The sequence below is a fragment of the Stomoxys calcitrans genome, chromosome 2, assembly GCF_963082655.1.
Source record: "Stomoxys calcitrans chromosome 2, idStoCalc2.1, whole genome shotgun sequence".
In the NCBI taxonomy this organism is placed as follows: domain Eukaryota; kingdom Metazoa; phylum Arthropoda; class Insecta; order Diptera; family Muscidae; genus Stomoxys; species Stomoxys calcitrans.
The window spans coordinates 228,410,324-228,423,907 of NC_081553.1; the positions used below are offsets into that span (position 1 = coordinate 228,410,324).

Below are 13,584 nucleotides of genomic sequence, written 5' to 3' on the forward strand. Positions count from 1 at the left end.
TTACCGTGTGTTACTTGACGAAGCAAGCCGTTCGATAATGATGAAAAAAGAAGTGGACCTATAATCGAGCTTTGGGGAACCCCCTTAGTTACGAACAAGGGGTTAGATAATATATTCCCTGCGCATACAGACTGCCGTCTATCGCTCAAATACGACATAATCAGACTCATTGCCATTGATGTGAAGTTAAAAAAATTCCGTAATTTCATGCACAAATTCAGGTGATCAACCGTGTTGAAAGCTTTGCAGTGATCCAAAAGAACCAGAAAGCCAATTTTGTTCACATCAATGTCATTTCTGATCGAATAAGCCGCTTCAACCAATGCAGTAATGCAACTATGATCAGAACGGAAGCCGGACTGTCTTTCTGACAACAGGGACTCTTGGTGAAGATATGCCGACATCTGAAGATATGTCGACATCCCATGAAGGATTTTCTCGAAAACCTTAGAGAGCTAGCATAGAATTGATATCGGCCGATAATCAACGTTGGATTTGGGAATGGGGATAATCTTTGCATGCTTACAAATAATAGGATTCACACTGGAGCTCAAAATTGAATTAAACAGGTATGTAAAGTACGGTAGGAAATATGGAAGTAACATTCGTACAAATCTCGGATCAACTCCGTCCAAGCCAATTGCATTTGACTTAACACGGGCAAAACTCTCATAAACTTCCTCATGGCTAACACATCTAAACTCAAAAAATCTACGGGCATCAAAAACGAAAGCCGGCTCATCATCATCGCTGTAAAATTGCGTGTCCGTTTGTATATCGGGTATGCTTACGAAGGTCCTGTTGAGTTCATTTAGATTCCCATGGTATCGAGTTGGGCTTACCCACTCCGATGTCATGTATGACCTTTCACTTACTCTTCGTGCCCACTGGGAAATCAAATCTTGAAGAATAAAACTCCACTTTAGCCGCATTAATAAAACTGTTATCTTTCCTCCTAGCTTCACGGAATTCTTCTTTCAGCTCTGGAGACTTGAAACGCTTCCAATCTATTGTAAGCCAAGTCCCTATCCCCGATAAGCTCCTTGATTCTTGAATTGAACCATGGCTTTGTTTTGGCCGAAGACCTTTTAATCCGTATTGGAACTGTTGCATCATAGAGACGTAAAATGTTATCCGTCATGAAAGCCGTCTACTGATCGACTGTAAAAAGTGTAAATATATCATCCCAGTTCACCTGGTAGACCATACCAACTAAATGTTCATAATTCAAATTACCATTGTCACGATAAGATATTTCCTCCTCTTCCTGCCACAAGTCAAAATCGTAGGCAAGAAAAATCAGATCATGCTTAGAAAAACATGGAACAGAAATCTAATCATACAATGATATCTTCAAAGAATTATTGACAAAGAACAAATCTAAGAGTTAACCGTTAATACGGTTAACGTGAAATGTGTGTTATTTGTATTATTGGTGACGAATAGGCCGAGTGTCAACATAGTATCAGTCAGAGTTGAATCTATAAGTAAGGTAAAGTTAAAGTCCCCAGTGATTAAAACATCAGTATAACCCAGTGGTACAGACTCCAGTACAACCTGAAGCCCAACTAAAACTTTCTCACGATTTGAAGATAGTTCAACAAACACGTATTCTATCTGGTCCCCGAATTCAGACATTAAACGAATTCTAGCTTTCAGGTTTCTTCTGACATAAATGGCAACAACACCTCCGCGACTTCCCCTGCCAGATCTGAACACAGTATATCCATTTAAGTTGACGAGACTGTCAGCTATGGAAGAACTAAGCCATGTTTCCGAGAGGCTTACAATATCAATGCCTGATCCTTCAAAAATATATCTATTGTAAATTCATCAATCTTCCTTACCAGACTTTGAGAATTTATGTGGCATATCTTTAAATCATTTCTTTGCCTAGCCAATATTCAAACCAAGTTTTTTGTTCCGTCTTTGGAATTTGTATTAACATTACCAATTTGCATTATTTATCAATGTTAAAAAATTAAAGAAATATGGCATCAGCAGCGCAATTACATATAGAATTTCCTTTCACCGCATCAATGAATTCTAACTCCAATTAATTACATTTTGTGTTTCCAAACGAAGACAATTTCTCCTGCGAATGCTATAAATCCCAAAAACATACCCAAGAACCACATTACAAATGCATTTTGCACATACGCCATTGACATTGAACGATTGATTTCAGTATCCTGAAAGAATTGCGTAGTGCCACTTAAAATACCATCCCATTGACTATCACTTTTAAACTTGTCCAAGATTCCGCTATCCTCAAGATACCCCAAATGCCGATTGAAGAGCTCTATGAAGGGTGAACGATGGGGAATTTTTATTGAGCTTGGTATGGTGAACAAGGGCTCTGGAATGTATTTGGCCCAAGGCCGTTTCAAATATAACTGCTGGAAGAGTACAAAATCCACAATATGATCACCGCCCATGTATATATTGACTAAATTCAAATTTTGGCGATTTGCATAGAATTCGCTATTGTTGCCCACAAACATGCGTTCGTAAATCACAGGTGGCAAATTTTTTTTGGCCATATATTCATCATATTCTTCGGAATAGACTTGAATACCTAGTTGAGTGCGTCCTACATCTTCAAGGGTTTTCAAATCCGGCTCATAAATTCGCGAGGTATACATGCTGGAGAGATTGCAGACATAGCTATTGGTCAGAAATAGTCCCACGATGAGAAATATTAGATGTAGCATAAAGTTGAAAAATGTTCTATCCTTGAATACTTGGCCGTACATGCACATGATTATTTTCAAGGCATGGAGAAAAGGTTCCGCAAAAATCAGTTTTTGATATTTCCAATAGTTGACAAACGCAATGAGCACGAAAATTACCATCAACACCAGCAATGCCATCAGCCACATATTCCTGTTGAAAGAAACCAAAAGATATAGACTCTGTTCAATTTCTTTTCCGGCTGGCACAATCAAATAAACCTTTACAAAAAGGAAGGAATCGCTGCTTTCATACTCTGCACTCATAGGCAAAAAACTGGGTACGATGGTAAAACCATCTTTTAAAAGAACGGCAACAATATCCCTAACCTTAAAACTCTTGCTCCACACATCATAGAGTGTATGCTGCATGCAACCATTATAGTGGTCGACAAAGTTCTCCACAATCTTGTAGTAAATGCCTGTCTTGATAAGATGTCCTTCTCGATTGTTGTAACTAAAAGATAGTGGGGGCAGCTCTGCGAATGGAACCTTAAATGTGTAACTGTGAAAGTTTTGAAAACGCGATTGATACAGAAAATCCAAAGTATAGCTCAACAGCTTGACTTGAACAGTAGGAAAAGGTGTGTAAGTGTAGCATCTATGCCGATGGAGGGCCAAAACCGAGATGTGGCCCTGTGCCCAACATCTTTGGAATAGATTCAACAAATCAAAATCTTCATTTTCGAGTATCACAAAGATGGTGGTGTAATGTCGTCGCCACAATAATTTCTCCATAGCATCAAAAGTCTGGTTCAAACGTCTCTTATTCATGTTTGCTATGGTCAAGAGTTCCATATTGAACAGCTTATACAGATGTTGTTTCACCGCATCTGTATGGCGAATAACGATTTTCGGTACTTCTTCCACCTTACGGCCTAATTCCAGGAACTTGTCACTGCTATTCTCGTCTTTCATATCAATTATAAGATGCATATGAAATTTGCGCTGTTCACCGAGCTGTTGTATAATATTTCGTATTACTTCAGCATTGCTATTCCCCAGGCAATATTGAAGAGTACAGCATATAAATACGAACAACTGTAGGCTTCTTTTGTTGCTCTTAATAGTTCCACTCATTGTTAGTATTTCTATAACACTAATAGAACATTTGCAATTTTCTATGGCTTACCGTAGAAGTCTAAAAAGTCCTTTTGGTAGTGAAATGGAAAAAATGCAGCTAGTATATCATTAAATTTAATGAATATTTTACTAGGAAAATATCTGCAAAAATTATCTATTATTAACAGAGATAGAATCTAAATTCGGTTGTTTACTTTACTCTCCCATGTCAAACCTCAAAAGCGTATGTGATTGATAAATAAAACTAAATTAATAATTATTCAGAGTGTTAACATTCAAAGTAAAACAAGACCCTCTCTCAGTCACTTCGCTTCTACTTGATGTTCATTTCAAAATTGGGAAAACTTCCGGGTATCGAGTGCCTTAGTAAACATATCTGCTATTTTAAATACAGTAGACAACTGTTCGACTTGAATGATTCCCTTCGATATATTATCCAGTAGAAATGATATTGTAAAGGGTGATTTTTTTAGCTACTATCATTTTGGAAACTCTGGTTTAAACAGCTCACGCACGTTTCGTGTTTTGTTTCACTGTCAAACATTTTCAGTTTGGTCTATAAATTAACCACGAATCGTCTTACAAACGAACAACGCTTGCAAATTATTGCAGTATATAATCAAAATGCGTGCTCTGTTAAAAAAGTTCATCGCACGCTTCTTCCATTCCCTCGACGAAGATAATTTTTGGCTCAATGGGTATGTAAGTAAGCAGAATTGTCGATTTTGGAGTAAAGATCAGCCAGAAGCATTGCATCCAGAAAAAGTCTCAGTTTGATGCGTTTTATGGGCTGGTTGTATCATTGGACCGTACTTCTTCAAAGATGATGCGAATCGTAACGTAACTGTGAATGGTGAGCAGATATCCAGCAGTGAGGTGATATCCAACTTTTTTTGCCCAAAATGCAAGAGCTTGACTTGCATGATATGTGGTTTCAGCAAGACGGTGCCACAGGATTTCGGTGAACATTTTATTTCACTTTCGGGACCGGTCAATTTGCCGCCTAGATTGTGCGATTTAACACCTTTAGACTATTTTTTTTAGGGATATGTTAAAGCTCATGCCTATACAGACATGCCCGCTTCAATTGGCGCATTGGAAGAAAACATTGTAGCATTTATTCGTGAGATACCGGCCGAATTGTTGGAAGGAGTATGCGAAAATTGGACTAATCGGATGGACCATTTGAGGCGCAGTTGCGGTCAACATTTGCATGAAATAATCTTCAAACGTTAAACTGTATGGACCGTTCTATCGATTCATATTGGGTTGCCCAAAAAGTAATTGCGGATTTTTTAAAAGAAAGTAAATGCAGTTTTAACAAAACTTAGAATGAACTTTAATCAAATATACTTTTTTACACTTTTTTTCTAAAGCAAGCTAAAAGTAGCAGCTCATAACTGACAGAAGAAAGAATGCAATTACAGAGTCACAAGCTGTGAAAAAATTCGTCAACGCCGACTATATGAAAAATCCGCAATTACCTTTTTGGGCAACCCAATATAGAGATTTCATGAATTTTTCTGAATTTTATGCGTTGTTTTTTTTTTGGAAAACTTTCCTATTGCCCTTAAAAAATCACCCTTTATTTGTATTTTTACCCTACACAGTAAGTAAGCGTTTTCCACTAAGAAAAATAACTGTATATCGGAAAAGATACGCAAAAATTTAAGAACCTTTCAAGAGTATGCTCAAAGTGGACTCCAAAGTACACTCCAAGGAGATTAAAGTCTATTCTGAGTATGGCACGATCCCCATCGTTTGGGTGCCGCGCCATAGCGCAGTAAGGAGGAATGAATCAGTATCATAAAGGAACACATAAATTTACGAGCTCACTTATGCAAAGTCGGTAAGTGATAGCATGTGTAGGGTATATGGGAAAGATGATCAGACATTGCACAGTGGGATGGAAAAACCAATAAGTGGAAATGCCATTTTAAAACGGATAGAGATATCTTCATTAAATTTTACATGGTTATAGCTGAGGTGTTATCTAGTTTATTGGGGTCAAATACACTTTTGTGAAAAATAAAATCCGAATTGAAAATATCATAAAACCAAAACTACTAAAGATATCGGTCTAATTTATCACAAATTAGTAGATGAAAATTTTTTAAAAAAAATTAGTAAAAATTTTGGTCACATTTCTTGATAAAAACACCCAAAATTCCCACACTGGGGAAATATGTTTGCAAAATTGCCGTTTTTTAGTAAAATGTGCATAGGGAACTCAATCCTTGGATGGCGCAAACATTTTTTTGATTTGTAACTCGCATAACTTTTGACGGAAAAATTAGACCGTTGCATCATATATCGCAAGAAAAAAGTAGTAAATTTTATTAGCTTTTCTAATCAGTTAAAATTTTTGAAATCGGTTCAGAAATGCTTTCACCAGCAACAAAATAAGGGACCAGCCTCTGCCTTTAAAAAAAAAAGTTGGTTATTTGTGTAGCACGTTCCAACAAAAAAAATTAAAATCGGACCATAAATGCGTTTTTGACAGCCCGAACAAAATTTTGTAGAGCAGAGGTGACTAACTTTGAAGGCCCACCAATGGGCCCCTAGGACTTCTAGGGCCCTGAAATTTTGCATATAAACTGGATAATACCTCAGCTATAAACAAGAAGTTTGTTTCATGAAGATATCTCTATCCGTTTATTATTGTTTTTCCATCCCACTGTGCCTTGTAGCATTTCCTAGTCATTACCCATCCTTTGGGGCTAACAGACATCGGCACTTAGATGGGGACACAATATCAGACATGAACCAACTTAGAGGCGTAGTATGGAAAACAATTAGTAATTTTGTAAGTGGCACGGAAATCCTGAGTTAGATTTTCTTTTTTCGAGATTATTTTTTAGTATGTAGAGCACACAACAAGCCCATTACCGGCTTAGGTGTAATACCAAAGTGACATGGGGCGGATTAATATCCTCACACTTGTTTGAACCTCACCATACCTAAACGTACATGACAATCTTTTTGTTTATGTCCCCGTTACTTGCAACAGAAACAAATTCCAAGAAATTTCTTCGCCTAATTCATACGCGTAAAAGCAGATTCATTCTTTTTTACGACGGTCTTGTTGTTTTGCAACTTCTGCTAGCAGTCATTGATTCACAATTTCAAGGGATAGGTCTTCTTCGCTAATATTGCCGAACGCGGCCACTCAAGGGCATCTGGCAATGTGACAAAAATTTGGGCTTGTAATATCATATATATTTTTAAATGTCCGAGGGTCTTATAAAGGCGACATTAGTACATATTACGGCCAAACGTCTGAATGGATTTTAATGATATTGGCATCAATCGAAATATATTTTTCCAGAGATGTGCATAATATATATGAAAATTAATTAACCGCAAAGAAAGTCTTTAAAAATGAGGAATTAATTTTCAATGAAAGAAGAAGTAGAAGCAGTAACACAGCAAATTGTTGTTGCTTTTTATATAAGAATCCGTTATTTGTGTGAATGCAAAGTCATAGGTGGAAGTATTAGTGAGAGTGTGAGTGGTGACTGGTAAGTGCGAGAGAAGGATGCTAAAAGAGGTCACTATTGCGTTGCGGGTGTGATATGAATGTCAGTCAGAAGCTTAAGGTGCGGCTATAGACAACGACGTTTTCAGTTTAATATGTTGCCAACTGTTAAATTCATCTTTTGCAACGCACCTATTTAAACATTGAAGTAAACATTAAAAGGAGTCCGAGTTACTAATAAGGTGGCCACACTGCGCACTTAATGAATGAAATAGTTGGCGGAGAGTTCAAACAAGTAAAGGAAAGGGTGGTGCAGAATTTTTGCTAACATTATGTGATGGATTTTAACCCAAAAGACGCCAACGAATATGTAGCCATACTCATGTGACCTAGAAGTTAAGATTATAAGTATAAGTAAATTTTTATTCTGTATATTGTAGAAGGCACAGCGAAGCGCACTTGGATGGCCTAGTTTTCTTTAATTTTGACTTCCATAAATCTTTTCCGGGTTTCATCCTCAAAAGAGCCAACTGCTCGCTTACCAAAATCTTCGATGAGCAAACCAAAATGTAATTGTAACGAAGTATGCATTCCAAAAATTTATCAGCCATTAGACTGACAATTGTTGTATTCGACTTTTTATCAATTTTACCAAACGCTAGATTTGACTCAGCGGGCTTTACCAATGAATTGCAAACTTCTGTGTATTGAATCCTGCTTGCTATCGTCCATGTTTTTTTTTATAATATTAACGCAGAGTTTGGTTTAAATATAAAATTTATTGAAACAATTAAGAGGGAACTTATGTGTTAAGGAACTAATTTGAAGTAAATTATAAAAATTACATACAAATACAATTTTCGTATCAAAAAATAAAACTAAATTAACAATTATTCAAAGTGAAACAACAAATAAGTTATACCCACCACCATAGGATGGGGCTATACTAATCTGGTCATTCCGTTTATATTACCCCGAAATATTGACCTAAGTCTCCATAAAGTGATCATCTCGACAAGTCGATCACTACCCGTCCATCCGTCTGTCGAAATCGCAATAGCGGTCGGACGCGTAAAGCTTGCCGCTTGAAATTTTGCACATATACTTACTATTGATGTAGATCGTTGAGGACAGCAAATGGGCCATATCGGTTCAGATTTTAATATACAAATTGTAAATTTTGCCCATGTACATTCCACTAAGAAGCAGAGGCAAACTTCTCACATATCAATGAGTGCAGTGCGATTCAAGTTTAAGCTCTAATATAAGGGGCCTCCATTTTATAACCCAGTCCGAACGGCGTACCGCAGTGCGTCACCTATTTGGAGAGAAGTTTTAAATGGAATAGTACCTCACAAATGTTGCCAGCATTAGGAGAGAAAACTACCGCTGACATTTTTTTTAGATAGTCTCGCCAGGAGTTCAGCGTCATAGGCGGACATGCTAACCTCTGCGCTACGGTGGCATAAACCGATTTGACTTATTGACCTCCTGGAAGCCGCAACTTTTGGCTAAAGTTTTGCAGATTATGTTGTGCTATGACTTCCAACCACTATGCTAAGTATGGTCCATATCGGTCTATAACATGATATAGCTCACATATAAACCGATCTCCCGATTTGACAACTTGAGCCCTTACAAGCCGCATTTTTATCCGATTTGGCTGAAATGTGTTCTATTATGACTTCCAACAACTGTACGGTTTAAATCGGTCTATAACCTGATATAGCTCCTATATGAACCTATCTCCCGATTTGACTTATTGATCACCTGGAAGCCCCAATTTTTGTTCGATTCAGCTAAAATTTTGTTGTGTTATGACTTCCAACTACTATGCTAAGTTTGCCCCAAATCGATCAATAACCTGATATAGCTCACATGTAAACCAATCTCCCGATTTAACATTTTGAGCCCTTACAAGCCGCATTTCTATCCGATTTGGCTGAAATTTTGCACAAAATATTCTGTTATGACTTCCAACAACTGTGCCAAGTACGGTTTAAATTGGTCTATAACCTGATATAGCTCCTATCTCCCGATTTGATTTCTTGATCACCTGGAAGCCCAAATTTTTGATCGATTCTGCTAAAATTATGCACATAGTGTTCTGTTATGACTTCCAACAACTGCGCCAAGTACAACACAAATCGGTCTATAACCTGACACAGCTCCCATATAAACCGACCTCCCGGTTTGACTTCATAAGCCCTTACAAGCCGCAAATTTTTGTCCGGTTTGGCTAAAAATTTGCACATAGTGTTTTGTTATGACTTCCAAAAATTGTACCAAGTATGGTTCAAATAGGTCTATAAACTGATATAGCTCCCATATAATCCGATCTCCCGATTAGACTTCTTAAGCACCTAGAAGTCGCAAGTTTTTCCGATTTGGTTGAAATTTTGTATGAGGTGTTCCGTCATGACTTCCAACAACTGTGCCAAGTATGATCCAACTCGGTCTATAACCTGATATAGATAGCTCCCATATAAACTGATATCCCGATTTGACTTCTTGAGTTCCTGGAGATGGGGTTAAATTTCGTAAGGTGCAATGGGTGGCGCTCTTTTTCCATGGACTACATTCACTAGGCAGCTATCCACCGAAACTGCCACCGTGTGAGAGTGGATGTTGTCTAGCCCCGCTTGATACGACTTAATTTAATTTCATGTTGTGCTGCCAAACATACAGCAGCCTCATTTTCTAAATCCATTTCTTGAATTTATCGTTCAAATTTTCTTAGATACGAATTGGACGACTTGTAGTTAAAAAGTGTCAATTACATTTTAGTGTGGTTGACAGCCGCATGATAACAATGATGTCAACTTACAACCGTTTACCACCAAAACAGCGCTTTAAACGCCAAATAAAAAAGTTGAATCACAAACTAGCAACACTGTTGGCAACATTGTGAGATTTAGCAACTTTTTCCGCACAATCGTAGTCAGTTCTAGACCTTAGGCAGAAAATGTGTTGCTGTAAATACATTGACTGGTTTCCTACAGTTTTCTAGATTTTTTTCTTTTTTTTGTAATATTCGGTTGCATGAACTATTTCAAGACCGAATAAATGTAGCGCATAACGTGTGAACAGTTTTTTGTTTTAAAAATCTCTGAACTTTTTGTTAGTAATATTGTGTTTTACAAAAGTTTTCTGAAAATGTTGTTATTGCTATTATCCCTTCAAATAATCAATCTGACAATAAAGCAATTTGGTTTGTTGAACTGCCACCGTCAATGTCAGTCTTCAATGACATTTCTTTCCAAAAATAATTTCTCCTATAAATATTAAGAAACCCAACAGCATTCCACTGAGCCACATTACAAAGGCATATTGCAAATGGACCATTGACATTGATCGATTTGTTACAGTGTCCTGGAAAAATCGAATTGATGAACTTAATACTCCATCCCATTGGCTATCTGTTTTGATTTTCTTCAAGATACCACTATCCCTCATATAGGACAAATGCCGATTGAAAAGCCTTATATAAGGCGAACGATGGGGCAATTTGATGGTACTGGGAATTGTATACATGGGCTCTGGTAGGTATTTAGCCCATGGCCTCTTTACATACAGCTGTTGAAATAGCACAAAATCCACAATGTCATCAACACTCGGGTATATGCTGACAAGATTCAGGTTTCGGCGATTTATATAGAACTCGGTATTATTACCCACAAACATGCGCTTGTGGACGATGGAAGGCAAATTTTTTACAGCCAAGTACTGATCATAGTCTAGGGAATATACATGAATGCCTAGATTAGTACGTTCGATGTCTTGCAAAGTCTTCAGGTCGGGTTCGTAAATCCGTGACGTATACATGCTGGAGAGGTTACAAACATAGCTGTTGGTTAGAAACAAACCCACTATAAGAAACAGTAGATGTAGCATATAATTAAAAAATGTTCTACCCTTGAATACTTCATCGTAAGCGAAGATGACAATCTTTAAGGCATGTAGTAAAGAGTCAAAATATATTAATTTTCCATATTTACAATAGTTGACTACCACAATGAACAGGAACAGCACAAACAGCAACAGAAATATCATTAACCACATGTTGCTGTTGAATGAGACCAGCAGGTATAGACTCTGATCAATTTCATTGCCGGCTGGTACAATCAAATATAACGCAGCAAAATTAAAGGATTCGCTGTTCTCATAGCTTTCGTTCATAGCCAAATGAGAGGTAATAAAGGCAAATTCACCAGATGCCACAAGGTCAGTGGCATATTCGCGTTGCAGGCTTAGCTTCCAAATGTCAATAAACTCATGCTGCAGACAACCATTGTAATGGGTTACAAAATTCTCCACAATCTTGTAGTAGATGCCCGATCTAACATAGTGTCCTTGGCGATTGTGATAACTGAAACAAAGTGGAGGAATTTCCACAAATGGAACTTTGATTTTGTAATGCTGGAAGTTTTGGTGATGTTCATAATCCAAAAACTGCGATAAATTTGTCAAGCGGTTCACTCTTAAGTTTGGAAAAGCGGTATATGAGTAGAAACTATTGCGCCAGTACAACAAAACCGAGGTGTGACCTTGTTTCCAACATCTATGAAAAAGTTCTTCCAAATCCAAGTCCTCGTTCTGAAACAATATTGTGATTGTAATATAATGGCGACGCCACAGCAACTTCTCCATGATGCTAAAGGTAATATTCAAATTCGTCATATCCATTCTGACAATGGTAAGAATTTTCATATTGAAAATTTTGTAGAAATTTTCTTTCACCACTCCGGTATGGCTTATCAGGATTCTAGGCACTTCTAATTCATAGCCAATTTCCTCGAATTTTTGGCTCCCATTACTAACCTTCAGATCAATCATTAAGTGCATGTTGTATTTATGCTCCTCATTTAGTTTCTGTATTATGCTCTGAACATCCATAGTATTGCTATTGACTGGGCAATAAAGCCAAACGCAGAGAAGCAATGTCAACAAAATACAACTCTTGTAGCAGCGTTTAGCCGGTCTATTCATATTTATTACTTTTGAAACACTAAATGGAATTTTATTTTTTGTTTATGGCATATAAACGTTTTATTTATCGATATCTTAGGACATGAGAAGATTTTATATACATACATACATACTTACTACATAAATGTGGGTACCATTTCATTAAGAATAACTAAAATATTCTGTATTCAACTGTATAATAACATATTTTCGAAATTCTATGGTGCACAATAGCGAAAAAAAAATTGGTTGTCACTTATGTCACTGTCCAAGTTGAAACAAAGAAAGCTCATATAGTTTAGTAAAAGAAAGTTAAATAATAAGTGGCCTACCTTTTAATTAATAAAGAAGTAAGAGCGTGCTAAGTTCGGTCGGGCCGAATCTTATGTACCCTCCACCATGGATCGCATTTGTTGAGTTCTATGCGCGGTATTACTTTAAATCAAATTATAGTCCAATTCGGACCATAAATGAATGCTGAACATTGTAGAAGTCATTGTGTAATATTTCAATTCGTTCCGATAAGAATTGCGCCTTGTAGGGGCTCAAGAAGCAAAATCTGGAGATCGGTTTATATGGGAACTGTATCAAACTATTGATCGATTCCGACCATATTAGATACGTATGTTGAAAGTCATGAGAGAAGCCGTTGTACAAAATTTCTTCCAAATCGGATGAGAATTGCGCCCTATAGAGGCTCAAGAAGTCAATCTCCCAGATCGGTTTATATGGCAGCTATATCAAAACATGGACCGCTTTGAACCATACTTAGCGCAGTCGTTGAAAGTGATACCGAAATACTACGTGTAAAATTTAAGTCAAATCGGATGAGAATTGCGCCCTCTAGAGGCTCAAGAAGTCAAGACCCAAGATCGGTTTATATGGCAGATATATCAAAACATGGACCGATTTGAACCATACTTAGCGCAGCTGTTGAAAGTGATACTGAAATACCACGTGCAAAATTTCAGTCAAATCGGATGAGAATTGCGCCCTCTAGAGGCTCAAGAAGTCAAGACCCAAGATCGGTTTATATGGCAGCTACATCAAAACATGGAATGATTTTGCCCCTTTACAATCCCAACCGACCTACACTTATATTAAGTATTTTTGCAAAATTTCAAGCGGCTAGTTTTTCTGCTTCGAAAGTTAGCGTGCTTTCGACAGACAGACGGACGGACATGGCCAGATCGACTTAAAATGACATGATGATCAAGAATATATATACTTTATGGGGTCTCAGATGTATATTTCGAGGTGTTACAAACAGAATGACGAAATTAGTATACCCCCATCCTATGGTGAAGGGTATAAAACGAAACA

At 37.3% G+C, this 13,584-nt stretch overlaps 2 protein-coding genes across 2 annotated transcripts; both read right to left on the reverse strand.

Moving 5' to 3' along the window:
- Positions 1-1,957: 1,957 nt before the first annotated feature.
- Positions 1,958-3,930, reverse strand: LOC131995307 (uncharacterized). Its single transcript, XM_059363870.1, has 2 exons — positions 3,865-3,930; positions 1,958-2,886 (listed from the first exon to the last, which is right to left on the reverse strand). The coding sequence occupies exon 2, from the start codon at positions 2,880-2,882 to the stop codon at positions 2,061-2,063; it is 822 nt and encodes a 273-aa protein (XP_059219853.1). The 5' UTR covers positions 2,883-2,886; positions 3,865-3,930; the 3' UTR covers positions 1,958-2,060.
- A 6,606-nt stretch (positions 3,931-10,536) lies between these two features.
- Positions 10,537-12,282, reverse strand: LOC106084299 (uncharacterized). The gene has a single exon (XM_059361791.1). The coding sequence runs from the start codon at positions 12,280-12,282 to the stop codon at positions 10,537-10,539; it is 1,746 nt and encodes a 581-aa protein (XP_059217774.1).
- Positions 12,283-13,584: the final 1,302 nt, after the last annotated feature.